General features: G+C 31.7%; 1 protein-coding gene across 1 annotated transcript; it reads right to left on the reverse strand.

Annotated features, from left to right (window-relative positions):
• Window positions 1–9,858: 9,858 nt before the first annotated feature.
• LOC145097535 (putative indole-3-acetic acid-amido synthetase GH3.1) lies at window positions 9,859–12,183 on the reverse strand. The gene is made up of 3 exons (XM_079035113.1): window positions 11,750–12,183; window positions 11,563–11,664; window positions 9,859–11,441 (listed from the first exon to the last, which is right to left on the reverse strand). The coding sequence occupies exons 1-3, from the start codon at window positions 12,067–12,069 to the stop codon at window positions 10,064–10,066; spliced, it is 1,800 nt and encodes a 599-aa protein (XP_078891239.1). The 5' UTR covers window positions 12,070–12,183; the 3' UTR covers window positions 9,859–10,063.
• Window positions 12,184–16,043: the final 3,860 nt, after the last annotated feature.

Below are 16,043 nucleotides of genomic sequence, written 5' to 3' on the forward strand. Positions count from 1 at the left end.
TGTACATATAATACTCTAAATGTGGCTTAGATTGTTATATGCAAAACCACCAAGAATAGCTTCTTTTATTCTTTTGAAAGCTAATTTAGTAGAAATCAAGCTTTTAATGACAAAGCTAGTGGGAGGTACATGGAACTTGAAACGTCTCAAGAACTAACCTTATGTAGTAATGATTGGCACTAGTTTTTAACAAGGATTGTTAAACTTGAATACTAGCTATTCACAAACACAAGATGTTCACATTAATGGTAAAAATCATCTATGACTTGAGAAATGTGGAATCTCTTATTGATGAGCTTTTATTGATGGTTTCTGGAAAATCAATCAAATACAAAGATACTATGTCAGATCTCGAATCTGATAAATGACTTAAAATCAAAAACATGAGATGTAATCAATGTATGAGAATCAAGTATGGGCTTGATTAAAATTTATCCCTATATCAATGCTAGAAGGAGAAAATGATTCTTCTAGAAAGAATAAATTGCATGGATAGTCATACACATTTAGAGTAAGACTTGTAGTAAAAGAATTTTCTCATACTCATGTCATTTACTATGGTCCTCATAATACTCATGACATTGACTCTGATCAAATCTTTTTCACAAGTAGCTATGATTAGATTAACAAGGATATTATTTACTATAAATTCATATTCTTAATATAGTAAATAGATTTCAAGAAAGACCGCTTTTCTTAATAGACATATACTAGAAGATATCTATATAGATTAGCCTGAAGGTTTTCTTAATCCATGTTATCCTAAAAAAATATATAGAGCTTGAGATCCACTTGTGGATATAAAGCAACCATGTCCATGCTACAATCATCATTTTATTTAAAACCACAATGTATGTTTTTATATCAAAATTAATAAAACATGTGTATTTACTAAAAACTAGTGGGAGTATGGTGACATTCCTAATCTTGTATGAATAAGATATACTTAATCATAAGAAATTACATTCTGACTAAGCAAGGTCGTTTTCACCTTGACTCGGAAAGTGTTTCTACAATGAAAGACTTAGGAGGGAGAAAATGCATTCTTGGAATGTGAAATCTATAAGGGATAGATAAAATGAATGTTAAAAGTTTCATGTCCTTATATATAGGCAATATCTTGAAAGGGATCATGACACAAGATTCTTTTGGAGAATTCTTGGCATTGTCATATGGCACCATTTTGAGGTAGCCTCAAAAGTACATAGCTCATAGGCTTGAACTAGATGAAATGATTTAGAGTCTATTTGCTTGGAAAATGAATTCATCATTTATATCATATTATGCATATGACATGGTATTTGATCATGATGTAAGCATGGCATAGGATACTAATTGAATACATGGTTAGGTCACTGGATGAGTAAGAGAGGATTCTAAGAGTACTTTAGAAGAACTAAGAGAATGTATATGAGACAATCAGTTTAGAAAGTGTCTTTATGGAAAGAGCTACACAAGATGTTAATTTCTAAATAGATATAAATAATCATGAATTATAATTGGGTTTTGACTTCATTATGGAATGAAGGGTAGGTTTTGTTGAAATGAGGTCCAAGCAACACATAATGACACAATCTACTCCACAATAAGAATACATTACTTTAGAAGTTGAATTCAAATATGATTGGATGAATTGGATCATTGAAAAACTATGTTGATTTATGCCATTCAAGGATCACATAGAAATCTTTGTGACTTCAAGAGTATACTTAATCAAGCTAAGGGACTCTATGTCACGAAAGAACATCAATCATATTCTCCAAGATATTTAAATATACTTAGAGTAAAGTTAAGTATGGAGATGATAATATTCACAGAATTCACACAAATTAAATTTTGTCATATCCATTGATAAATTCATTCTTTTGAGCTAAGTATAAATGGTTATGTTTCAGCTATAAGACTTTATTATTCTAGAAATGGGTTTTTTATTTGGATTTAGTATTTGGATATTGGAACATTATAACAAAAACTATTAGATAATGTTATGATATATTGGGATATAATCATCACATTAATATTTGTTGTGTTCTATATTAACATGTTTAATCCATGAATAATGTTATTATTCAAAAAGTTCATAGTCAGTTATAATTGTGGGATCAATTATAAAGTAAGACTAATATGAATTAGATTGGTTAACTCTCACTAGATGAAAGTAGGCAAGTGGTTGTAAGCATGTTTCACAGGTACTTGTCAGAGAACTAGTATTGAAGTGACCCGCATCAAGATCATCTGATGGATCACTATCATGAATGATACTTGATTAAAAGGTACTATCTTTGTATCCTTAACACCTGAGATACATAATGGGAGTTGAGTGTAGGGAGTAATATGCTTTTATATGGTCAAATGTTGTTCCTTAACCGGGCAGTTATAAAAGCCATTTTCAAGTATGGTGTAAACTATGAAAGAGGCTTATGTAGTCAAGATGGGATTTGTTCCTCTTATGTGTGGAGAGTTAGACATATAAGGCGCCTTACCAAAAGTTGAACAACTAATGAGATTGATCGCGATTTGTATCTCATGTTCAACATGATGTCTATAGCAAAGGGATAATTGATAAACTTACCTTTTACACCAATTGTATCCTTGGGCTTCTGGGAATTGGGCGTTGATAGAATGACATAAAGTCGTATGTTGATGGGGGCAGTGAAATGTTGCCAGACGTTCACCATTGTTTATATCAGTCTAATATGAATCTTGCGCAAGTGGGAGATTAAAAGATCTAGTATGCTCAAGAATCATATTAAAGTGATATTGCTAATTAACTTATGATACTAATGGGTCACACTGACAACAAATTGATATAATTGATTATTTATTAGAAAATGATTTTAATAAATATTCAATAAACACTTATAATTAATTGAAAATTATTTATTTATTAGAAATAATAATTTTCATTAGCAAGTAACATTACATAATTCATATAATATGAATTGATAAATCATGCAAAACATTTTGGACCATAAGGACTTTTTGTCTTTTACCAAAAAATTAAGGTTTATATTTTATAAAAGAGTTTATAAAATTTTACAAACCTTTACCTTCTTTTTTTATTAAAACTGTGACTTGTTCTTTAGAGAACAAGTTATGGGCTTTTACATATAATAATGAAAAGAAGGCATGGCTTAAAAGCATGGGGGACAATTAGTTCTTAGGTGCATGATTGACTTAAAGTGTTAAGTCCTTTGGATAAAAATTAAGCTTTATAGGAAAGGCTTTATTCTTGTCTTCTTCACTCTTGCATGATGGCCGAAACCATCACCTTCTCTCTCACTCTCTCACTCTCTCTAGTTTTTCTTTGAATACTTGGAGATTACTTGATTTTACATGCCCTCTTTAAGTTCATATTGGTTACGAACTTAAAGCTTAAGGGTTTAAGAGTTTGTGGACTAGCATATACATCAAGTTGAGTCATTGTTGGTGTCTCAAAGGTTTCAAATTCTTCATCAACTTCCAAGCCTCCAAAGAGGACCCAAAGAGCAACAAAGGTTGTTATTTCTTCATCCTTTCTTTGGTTGGTGTTTTAATCTTTTTATAACTTTCAAGAAGATCCTTGGTGGACATAAAATATTTATGTTATTTCAAAATTTTAAAGTCTTCCATTTGCCATATTTTCTAGTTTACGAAACTATTTTTGAACGAAACCCCAACAGTCACATCAAAGGAAATGCTAAGTGTTGAAGCAAAGCGCTGCCCAAATTTACAGTCATCCACTTTAACAAGTGAGTGTATAGTTACTTTATGCTTACATGTAGATATAAAGTATCTAGATGATTAAATGTTTTGTGTTCCTATTATCTGAATTACTTGATATTTGTGTTTGATAAATTATATGATTTTTAATTGATTTAATTAGATATGCACTTTATTGTATCTTTATATAAAATATATTGGCGTAGTGATGGGTGATGAAAATGATGAAAGGACTTGACTATTGATAAACCAGTCGTCTAACAGAGTATAGATGATGACTATAGACTATTGTAGATAGTCTAGTGGAAACGTTGGCAGACTAGCAACCTGTAGGTGTTAGCGATCTGTATGTTCAGCGATATACTCTATTCCTCTTCCCCCCCCCCCCCCACAGTTGCCTTATTGACACATATTGCTACAGGAATCCCTGAAGAAGTATTGTCTACCCCGTTGATGATGATGATGATCTTTAAGATAGGCCCATTGAGATCAATATTTTAGGATCAATATGTAAGAATAACGGGAATGGGTAATCGGGTAAATTATTTGATGTAAATTATATAATTAAAAAACTTAATTATTATGGGTTGAATATCCTATGTGCTTACTAGGCTCCCAAGCTTGACCCACTAAGTTTCTTTTTATCACAGGTAGCGGAACAAAGGCCCAAGGATGTTGATTGATTTATGGATAATTGTAGGCCATAGTGTAATAAACTATTGTAAGGCGTGTAATATTTTCGTTATGCTTATGTTTCTGTATTGATAATGACATCCCAAAGTTCTTAATAAAACGTATTTTTTCGGAAATACTTGGTAATAATATTATCACATTGTTGGGAAAAACTTCTGCATTATAATTAAAAAAAAAAAAGATACTCTGAAATGAAATAAGCATAACTAAATCGGTCTTTTCTAGCCGTGAAAATGAGGATGTCACACAAGCTTAGCCTACTCAAGGTGATTCCCTAAAGAAATCTCATACATTGAAGAGCCAATTAATATTAAAGACTTTGTTCACACTAAAGGACTTTTTTCATTTTAAAGATATCCATGTAGATGATCATCCCAAATCTATTTCTAACTTTCATGGTAATGATGAAGTTATTTCATCTCATTTAAATGAAGATGATGCTTACTCTTAAGATCAACACCGCCACACCAGTCCCTAAAATTATATGATATTTCATTATCCTTATTTGGAGTCTCCTTTTAGAGAAACGCCAGACAATAAAATTCGCTCTAAGACATCTTCTTCTTTATCCATCAAGCCAATCAAAACATATTCACCGACTCATGCTATTTCATCACACTCGAGTTAGTCCTCTTCACCGTCTTCTTAGACTATAAGATCAAGACCCTATCCTTAGCTTCATCCTATGGACAAGGCTTCTACAACCACAATCCCACCTGACCCATCCTCTAAATCAACCATTTTAAGGTATCCCTTACAGTCACCACCAAAATCCCCTATAGTACAATAGTTTGACAGTGATCACACTAACCATGTACAAACTAATCATCATTTATTAATTATATTTTGTGAAATTTATATTTGATGGGTCCTAAAGCTACCGAAAGTTCCATGTATCACCATGAAGAAAGCCAAATCAATGAAGATACACTCCATGACAAGACCTTATCTTAATGAAATGATATGGAATACATTGATAATCTTGAATCCTCTTCACCCTCTCAAAAAGGTGGAGTTATATTTCAATTGGATACCACACAAAAAATTTAAGGTATACCTTTCATGCTGGGTGAAGATACCTTTTCTTGGGTTAACCCAAATTTTATGAAAATTTATCATCATTATAGATTTCCTACCCATCTTGCATGGACTATCAATTTATGTGGATTGAAAGAACCAAAGATGCAAGTCTTAATTTCCCTTGTTAATGATCTCATGCTTTAACAACATAACATAACTAAGACACCAACCACAATATAATTTTCTAAGTTCTTGATACTATCTATCAACTTTCCACCAAGGTTGATACTTTTGTTGTTTATCTCACAACCATGAACATGAGGACTGAAGATCATTTTGCCTAAATCAAATGTCACGTTAGTACATTTGTGGCCCCTACGTCCACATTATCTCCAACTCTAAAGGAATATCTTCACTTTTTAATCTTGGCTCTTAAACATGTTATTGATGACTTTAATGTCTCATCCATGCCAATGGACATTGACATCATATGGTCTATAGTCTCAGAAAACAACAACATGAAAAAGTCCTATTTCCCTATGTTATCGAAGATTTCTCAGTTTGTCTCTAGCCTTCAGTAACTTCTCTCTTACACAACTTCTTTGATATGGAAAACCAATAATACTCTCAGTACCATGCCAAATGATGGAGTGTTCTCAGTTTTCTCTCTAATAATCAATCTTCAATACATCTTGAATGTCTTGGGAACTTTGTGCCCTGTTCGATGTCATCCGCTTCTAGCCTATAAGGTTCAAAAAATTCATAACACAAATTGAAATCTGCAAAGCTTCTGTTCATTGTCTCCAACTTCAGCTTCACCATACCACCAAGTTTAGATCCATCAAGCAACTCTAGTCTTCCAAACATCCCAACACCACATCCTTCAATTTACATAGTACTATATCCTACTATTCCTTCTAATGATGTCAAAAAGGGGAGAATACATACGAGGGGTAGCATGAAATAGACAAAGCAAAATAAGAAGATGAATAAGATGGAAGCAAAAGAGTTCATTGAGCTCACATTCTTTAGTGATCAACCACTTCTAGCTATCATCTTTCACGACCAACCCCATGTTGAGGGGTAGTCTCAAGATGAAGAAGAGCCTCAAGTTGAAGACAACTCTACTGATATTGTTGTTTGGGTATTACTAGGGTAGCCTCCATAGTACATTATTATTATTGGTGTGGAGTGGGTCGAAGGTTCTTTAATGTTTGGGTATTGGTGCTTTTACGTTATGTTGCCTTTGATATATTTTGTTTGGACATTCTTTTTTTCTTTGTTTGGTTTATGTTTTGTTGTTTACACCTTCCTTTTTTAAAGTCTTTTGCATCTTTTTCGTGCTTCCCCAATATATTATTAATAAATTTGGATGCCGTTAAAAAAACAACATAAGCGAATAAGCACATGAAAAAAATAAAAAATAAAATAGTGAAAAAAATAATGGAAAAAATACAAAAATAACCTTTGACAACTTTCAAAACAAAAAGTAAAATATTGCCTTAAACAAATGAAAAAAATACAAAACTAATTATTAGTGGAAAATTAAAAAAAAAAGTTATTACTTTGAATGACTTTAGTCAAATAAAAGACAGCTCATCATGTTATCTCATAAACTGACAATATATTTTCCAAAATATGATGACTTGATTAGAGAAAATAAAATATAGTTCTTAAGCCAATAAAATAGACAAAATAGGATGTATTTTGTATAGTTACCCCATTAAAAACTAAGTAACAAATTAAATATAATAACAAAAATTATATTGTTATAACAATATATTAACAAATGAGATAAATTGTTCAAATTTGTGATAATTAAAAGGAAAATAAATAAAGCTTATTAATTTCCAACTGTAAAAAAAGGAAGAGGCCGACCAAACGCAGAAAGAGCATACAATATGCCCTAATCTTTCTTGCATTCCAGTCGTCTTTTTTATTCAAAAGCTTTCTTGTCTTTTTTCTAATTATTTCCTCAAATAATTATATAATAAATTTCTTTTTATTGCTATGCTTAAAACAAATGTTATATTTTTGTATAACAAACTTTTAGTAAGGATTAATCTACTAAGATCCATAGCTACGTATGTAATTTCATACAGAGTAATTTATATTTTTTTATTGTTCTTTTAGGTTAATTATAATATTATATTTTACAATACATTTTTTAATAAGACATCCTACATTTTTTTCTTAAATTTATGAGGGAAATAAAATATTTAATTAGTATTCAAAATATATAGTAATTATGTTTATACAGGTGTTAGTTGAATTTTACAATCCTTTATCGGTCTTAGACATCTTAAAGTAAAAGGATGACTTTGGTTAAAAGTGTGAGATCAAAGTTTTAATCTACAGATTTCTTCTATTTTTTTTTATAAATTTCTTGCAAAATATTTTTCTTTAATTTATATAAATAGCTCTAAACCACCAGCATGTTTAAAAAAGAAACACTAAATAGAAAATACAAAATACTTTCACTTTGTGCAAAAATATGATACATAAAAATTATAAAATTGAAGTTCATGCTTTTTCAATATGATATATTAATTTTTTTTCGGATTAAACCTTAATCTTTTTCTCCTCCGAAAAAGACATTGCATTATTCAATTGTTATCGATCTGACTATATAACAGATTTACGGTAATCTTTTGGTTATTGAAATCTTTTTCTCTATAAAAACACTCAGTTATTAGGGAAAAATCAATACATTTCTAATGTCGAATCATTATCAACTAAGATAGAAATAAACATCGGGTTGAACTCTTCTTTGTTGCCAAAAGAAACTCTCATTTTTTTAGGAAAAAAATGTTTTAAGGCTTTTTTCCAAAAAAAAAAAAACGTTGAAAGTTTCCAAAAAATAAAAGCTATTTAAAACCCCAAGATTAGATAAACTAGCTAAGAGAACCAATTTGAAAAAAAAGTTACAAAGATTTTTTCGAAAGAAAAAAAAAAAAACTCAAGAAAAACTCAATTTTTTTTTTCTGATATTTTAATATTTTAAAGAAAATATATAATTAAATAGTATAATGCAAATTGAATGTGTCAAAGACATGGAATTTTTGTAACTTAATTTAGAACTTAAACTTCCTGCTTAAAAATTCAAATAAATTAAGTAATCATGTGTAACTAATATTAGTTTTTAAGTATACCTCGTTGTCCTAATTTAAAATATAATATTAATATATTTTGTAATAATATGGTTAAGAAAATATAGTAACAATTTTAACTCTAGAAGGTTTTACATACCTTTTCGGTTTTGGTTATACGAAAAAAAACAAAATTTAGTGGTGACAAGCAAAGGGAAGTCAGCTTTTCTAGGAAAGTGAAAGGTATTTGAGCAATCGCATTCGGTGTTAAAGTTTAAATCGAAAACAACTAGACATGTGGAAACTTTTTCTTGTTGGTTTAGATATTTAATATATCTATATATATTTTTTTAAAGATATATATTTTTGTCAATATATGTTTTATTTTAATTAATTTTAGGGTAAATTTTCAAGAACTCGTGATACCACTAGATTACATGTACTTTTATTATTATTTTTATAGTTGCTTGTTATGCTGTGTATCATATATTATAATGGCATTTATAAATTTTTTCCCAAATTACCCCAAAATTTTGCAACTTATAAAATTTGCTATGAGCCCACACGAAAATCTTTATTTATTGCGAAATTGACTTTTTGTATTGCCCATACCAAAAAGACATAAAAAACGAAAAGAAAAAAAAAAAAGATAAAATTTATAATTTCACAATCTAAACTCTAATTTGGCATATGCGATGTCAAATACAATATCTTAGTGACAGATTCCAATTTTTAAACACAACTTGCAACTTTTCAACAATTTAAAATAAATATTCAAGTTATTTTTGCTGTGAACATCTTAAAAATTAATTTAAAAGCGCAAGAAAATTCCATAGTGTGAAAATAGATTGTTAGGTTGAAAGATTTCCAAAAATAAATACTGTAAAAATATAGAAAAAATATCTTAAAAACTGATCAATTTCCAATAGAATAGCAAATAGTAACAGGTGGAATGGATGATTATTTTATGGGAATAGAAGTTTTTAGATAAATATGAGTATTTCCACTTTATAATGTGTTTTTTCTAATAGTGTGTTAATTTAATAATTATTTCTGTGGTCAAAAGTATGATACATTTATAGAAACGGGTCGGGTTAAATCTAACACTCTAATATTATTTTCTTGTAATTTTTTAAAATTTGTTATAAAGGGAATTCAAAAAGAAAAAACATCGTGCATCACGTGCATAAAAATCCATGCATATAAAGCCCGCAGAATACATCAACAAACCATGATATGATATGGGATTAATTTACAATAAAGTCCAAAAGATAACATACACACCAACAAAACCCCTTTAACAATAAAATAGTTTACAATAAACCCCCTAGATCCTCCTCGAGACAACACAAAGTGACAAAATCTACTTTTTTCCGGAAAAAAGGACTTCACTTGCCACAAATGGAATCTTTCTGTCAAGTTTCACCTAATTCCCAACATAAGACAAACAGAAAACGTTATTCGAACATACTATCTGAGATATTACACATTCAACCCTTCACTTTTCAAAAGTTTACATCCACAAGATTTTCTGGTTGGTAGAGTCCTACAAAACGACATCAAAAACGTCGTTCTGATGTCCAGTGTGGGGCTGCCGGACTGAAATGGGCCGATACGACTCTGGAATCGAGCAGTTCCATGATCGGAGTGAAAGTGACGCATCGTGGAACTTTGTATTGATTGATCGAAGCGCCTCTTGAGATCGCGTAATCCATCAACTCCTCGAAAGTTCCATTTTTAACGACACGAATCTCTAATGGCCCGATTGAATTGTCTGCAACTCGACTTTGCCGATAAACGGAGTTCAGAGCTTCCTCCATTGCCAAACAGCATTGAGCTAACACATTCTCAGGTGGGCCATTCGCCGGATCCTTCATTAACAACTCCCAGTAGATAACGTAATGGCCGGGAATCGTTTTGGTGTCGCCGTAGCTGGTGTATTCCACGACGGTGGTGTTGAATTCCTTCAAAAGAACAGAAGCGTTATCAATGGCGGCCTGCAACTCGGTTTCGTCGGTTTTATCAGCGTCGATGCTGAGTAAAACGTTCTTCCGTCGAATGAACTTGAACTGTGGGGCGGAGTTGTGGAAACCCTTCACCTGTAGAATATCGCCGACGCGGTAGCGGCAGAGACCGGAGTAGGTTGAGATCACGAGCTCGTATTCTTTTCCAAGCTCCAAATCAGCAAGATCGAGTAACTGAGGAGGCGAATCGCGTGAAATTGTTACTGGGTTCTCCGGATCATGTGGGATGAACTCGAAATAACCCATGTTCGGCATGATGGTGTAACAAACCTCCGATGGTTTCACCATTGGAGTTAAGTTCAACCCGAAGTAACACTCCGACGAAGCGTACATCGTACACGTCTTGGGTAAATTCCCACTGTAATAATCAAGAATCGGAATATACTGCGCCATAGCTCCGGTGACAATCACGTCGAGATACTTCGTATTCGGCCAAATCCGAGTAATAATTCCTTCCCAGTTTCCATCACAGCATTCTTCTCTAATGAACTGAGCCAACTCAGGGTTAGGTTTCAGAATCTTGGAAACACATTCCCGAATCGATGAATCAGTGATTTTATTGCTCAGGTTTCCAGATTCGACATCCATAGCCAGTTGTTGCCAATTGAGTTGAAGAAACTTGATAGCTCGAACGAGTCCCGATGCAAAAACAGCACCACATCGGAGAACTTCTTCACGAAAAAGAAGGCCACAAAGCATTTGAGAGTACATACTTTGAAAAGCATCAACACATAGGATGGTTTCATTCGGGCTTGTGTATACATTATACGGGTCAAAAGGTCGGGTTTTGAACTGTTGGCTTTTGTAGTAGCTTGTTAAAACGGGTCGGGCTACCAACCCACTTGGGGTTTTTGCCTCGGCTTTGATGAACAAGAAGTACAATCCCTTTCCTTTGTCTAAACCAGGCACATACCTGCGATAAAATCATAAAAACAAGCTTTTTCAGTTTTTGATAAGCATGAATCTTTTCGTACTTTTTAAAAGAAACAAAATAATCGATAAAGACAAGGTTTTGTAATGGTAATTGTACATACAGATTCATGACAGGCATGAGAAGGCTGTAGAGCTTCTGTCTCCGATCCATTTCCGCAGCAATGGTGGGCATGAGTTTTCTCTCACCAGCAGAAGTCCCAGAACTTTCATACAAAAAATCAAAAACAAAGATATCAACAAAAGAGATTCGCAATCGCAATTTCAGAGATGAAAGAATAGAACACAAACCTTGTGAGAAACTCGGAAATGGGGTGAGAAGAAAGGATGGGAGAACGATCGCCATTAGCAATACGGTTGACGTAAGGAAGGAGATCATCGTAGGAGATGACCGGAACTTTCGATTTGAAAGTTTTCCGGTCAGTAGCTCCGTCGAGGTTCCATTGTTGAAGGTACTCCGTTGCAGCGTTCTGTGACAGAATCTCCGACAAGACATTCTCTTGAACGGGGTCACAGTTTTTAGTCATGTCTTCGATGAACTGAAGAGCTTTCGCATCTTTTTCACACGCCGGAGGACCCAGCGGCGATGAGGTTGTGGAATCAACGGCCATGTTGCAGAGAGAGAGAGAGAGAGAGAGAGAGAGAGAGAGAGAGAGAGAGAGAGAGAGAGAGAGAGAGAGAGAGAGAGAAAGAATCTTGTGTGATTTTCAGTGAGAGAGATGATTAAGTTTCAGTGTTTGTTTGTTTGGGTGGATAGGGGAGGAAGGTGGGTAGGGTTTTATAGGGTGGTGGTGGGATGCCACGTCAGAAATCGTGGTGGAATTGGCCGAAGGAATATTGTTGTTTTGGAAGGGTTTTGACGGAGGTTTGCATGAAAATGTTTTGCGTAGATGTTGACGTTGTGGGATGTTGTGGGCTGTAGAGGAGACATGTGAGACCATCCATGTCATCATGTCTTTAGAATGAGAGGACATGTGGGGACCACTACAATGACACGTAGGATAGGGGTAAAATTGGAAAATTTGTCCGGACGTCGGACCACACGGCTCTTTTCTGTAGAGATTGTTCTAATGGACAACGATGGCTTGCCGGCGATCCGGCAATATTCACTGCCCTTTCAACCGGGAAATTAAGTCCAAAGGGAATAGCCAATTTGATAACAATCATATACGTTAATAAATGTCACATGTTTGAAAAAGGTAGTGTATATAAAAGTGGAAAAAGTATTTTTGCAAATTATATTGTCGTGTTTATTCATGGTAACTTCCAAAATGATATTCTTTTGTTTACTAAATTGTGTTCATGTATTTTTCAAATGCCCTATCTTAAGCATATATAGTAAATGTAAAAATTGTATATTTGTTTAACAAAAAAATTAAGGGTTTATTTTCCTTATTGGAAAAGCTTCAAGGTTGAGTGAGTTGAGTGGGATGGTTGTGTTCTGACGTGGTTGGTGTAGTCATCCAAGGCGAGATTGTTGTATTTCATGATGGGTCACTTAGACCCATCTAAATTTAAATTTTTTACAATAAATTATATACAAAAACCTTAAATATTAAAAAAAATTCTAACTTAATGTTTTTTGAAAAAAAATAAAGAAAAAATATGTATAAACTATAGATGGCATGAAGTCCCACACCGAATCCAAATAGAAATTATCAAGGGTTTTTCAATTTAAATAAATATTTTCTTTTTCATACTTTCATACCATAAGCTTTGAAATGTGAGGTTTAGACCGATTTATTTCAAATAGAAGTCGGCTTTAGTAAGAAAAACATTTAAGAAATAACCGATTTGCCTTTCAATACAAATTTTAATACATGCTGAACCGATCCAATTGAACTTGGTTTTTTTTTTAAACGACTAGGTTGAACTCAGTTCGGGAACCACATTGTTTTCTTTTCCCGACCCGTAACTAATGGCCAGGCATAAACACTACCCCATAGTATGGTGGGTTGTGGCATGTATAGCAACTTGCAATGCGGTAGAAATAGAAAAAAGATGATCATTAACTATCAATCACGAGCTAACTTAGTGGTAGGGGTCACGTTTACTAATTAATATTGTTGGACTTTTATATATACATGACAAGATATAATTAAAATGTGCAACTATTTCTTTTCTAGGCTTAATAAAAATTCAAACAGCTAAATCTTAGTCCCCGCATTTAAAGAATTAATTAACCCAACAAAATGAAATGGGAGAGGACGGTGGGAATAGCAAGATGGACGGTAGAATTAATTAGCTCACTACTACATAACAATGATCCCATATACGGAAAATGAATTAACAAGACCGACTTACATTTTTATAATGGGTGATGATTTTACGAGAGATGCTTTGATTTGTAATGCATACAAGTAACAAGTGGTTGCTATTCAAAAAAATATTGAATAGATTTGAGATTTTTAAGACGTTTTATGTCTTTAAAATTTTAGGTTAAAAAGAATATACTTTATCATGGTTATTGCATGCATCCAAGGTTGTAAAAATCGTTCGGCGGTATCTCGACGGTCGACTGACGATAAGCGATTAATCAGACTCGGCAGCGATTAATCTGGGACCGTAAATTATTAATAAAATTATTTAAAAAATTAATATTTCCTAAAAAATGAAGTATTTGGAAATTTTAAATTTTAAAATTTTGAAATTTTAGTATAATATTTTAAAATTTGAAAGCTTAAAAATTTAAAATTTTAATACTTTTGTGTAATATTTGAAAAAAAAATTTGATTTTTTTAAATATTTCCCACCTATGATCGTCGAGGACCGCCAAGGCCGTCAAACATGCTAATCGTAATCAGTTCGAGGCTGCCAAGCGATTAATCGGCCGACAAGGCCGATTTCTCCAACACTATATGCATCCAATAAACTATGATATACTTTTATTTTAAATCACATTTTAACATTTTTATTTTAAATCACATTTTAACATTTTTATTTAAAATCACATTTTAATAATGTTCTTTTATAAAATCCAAATTTTATAAATATGATGAGATCAAATTTTAAATTTTATAACTAGTATTAAGTTTTACCATTTAAAACCTTTTAAAAATAAATTTGGAGTTTGATAAATTTACCAAACATCAATTTTAAACTTCTATAATTTTAATACCAAAATTTGCCGTTTGATACCATTTTAGCTAGTTTTAAACAATAAAGTGTGTTTTATTTTTAGAACTATTTTTACCACTTTATGCTAAAAGACAAATTTCATTAAAACCAAACTTTTTGTGATGTTATTTGTGTTCAAAATATTATATACATGGGAAATCAAAATTTAACAATAATAATACAATATCAACTTAAATTTAAACAATAGAAGTATGCAAAATATATATACATAAATAAACCATCAAGTGATATTTTTGTGAGCCATCACAAAAATACAAAATTCATTCCCAAAAGCACATTTAGGGAACTAGTTACATCTTGCAATGTCTTCATGTACTCTTATTTGGTTCAACACTTTGTAGCAAATTTATAAAAATAATTTTATAAAATTTGAGACTTTAATAAAATCAAGTTTATTTTTTATAAAGTTTGGGAGACTTTAATAAAATCAAGCTTATAAACTTTTGATTTTCAAAATGGTCATCATCTTCATTCTTGTTACATTTTTAGTAAAAATAAACTATTTTAAAACAAATATATTACTTACAATAATATACAAAATGAAAACAATCTATTTAATTATTAAATACCATATAAATAAATAAATATTACAACTATTTTAACAAATCACCTCAAACACAAACACAAAAGGCCCATCGCTAATTTATGTACACCATATATATATATATATATATAGAGAGAGAGAGAGAGAGAGACATTTACAGACACTCAAAATCATATAAAATAATACTTACTTTTTCTAAAACAACTTTTGTGACAAAAAACAAAAACACATGTAAACTTTTGTCACCAAAAAACAACATTTGTAACCTTGTTAAATAATTTATGTATGGAACTTGTTACCACAAGAAACCATTCATGTTTTCCAAAAATAAAGATAATAACAAATTATTAAATAATCTAATCAAGCTTGCAAAAATGGATATGATACTAATTGTTAGGTTGTTATTCAAAAATAGTATAATTATAGTGATAAATTCGACGTAATTAGCAATATAAGCCTTTTTAGATTTGAATAAACTAAAATTATTTTACTCATCACGGACCATTTGCAAAGCTTAGAAAGATTATCAACCACAGAAAAGGAAATACTACAATCTTTGAAGAGTTTGGTTCCTTTTGGCAATTACGAATTTGATGAAGATGACATTCAACTCCAAAGTCGGAGCTCTCTATAATGTATCCACCAAGCAAAAATCAACTACCAAAGTTGCTAGTCTTCACTTGTAAGTACGTTGTTTTTAAGCCATTAAGGCATATACTAAAATATGTTTAAAGAAAAGCAACATATATGACCTTTATTCTTGCACCACGATTACACAAAGAAAGAAAGGGAATAATGCATGCAAACTATGAAATTTGGCAGCCAAAGAGGAAGGAAATCATGGGAAAAATAGCTTTCTTCCTTTCATAATATTCCTATATATATTCAGACAAAATTACCTTT

Source organism: Lactuca serriola, chromosome 4 (genome assembly GCF_051521515.1).
Source record: "Lactuca serriola cultivar US96UC23 chromosome 4, Lser_US96UC23_V15, whole genome shotgun sequence".
Taxonomy (NCBI): domain Eukaryota; kingdom Viridiplantae; phylum Streptophyta; class Magnoliopsida; order Asterales; family Asteraceae; genus Lactuca; species Lactuca serriola.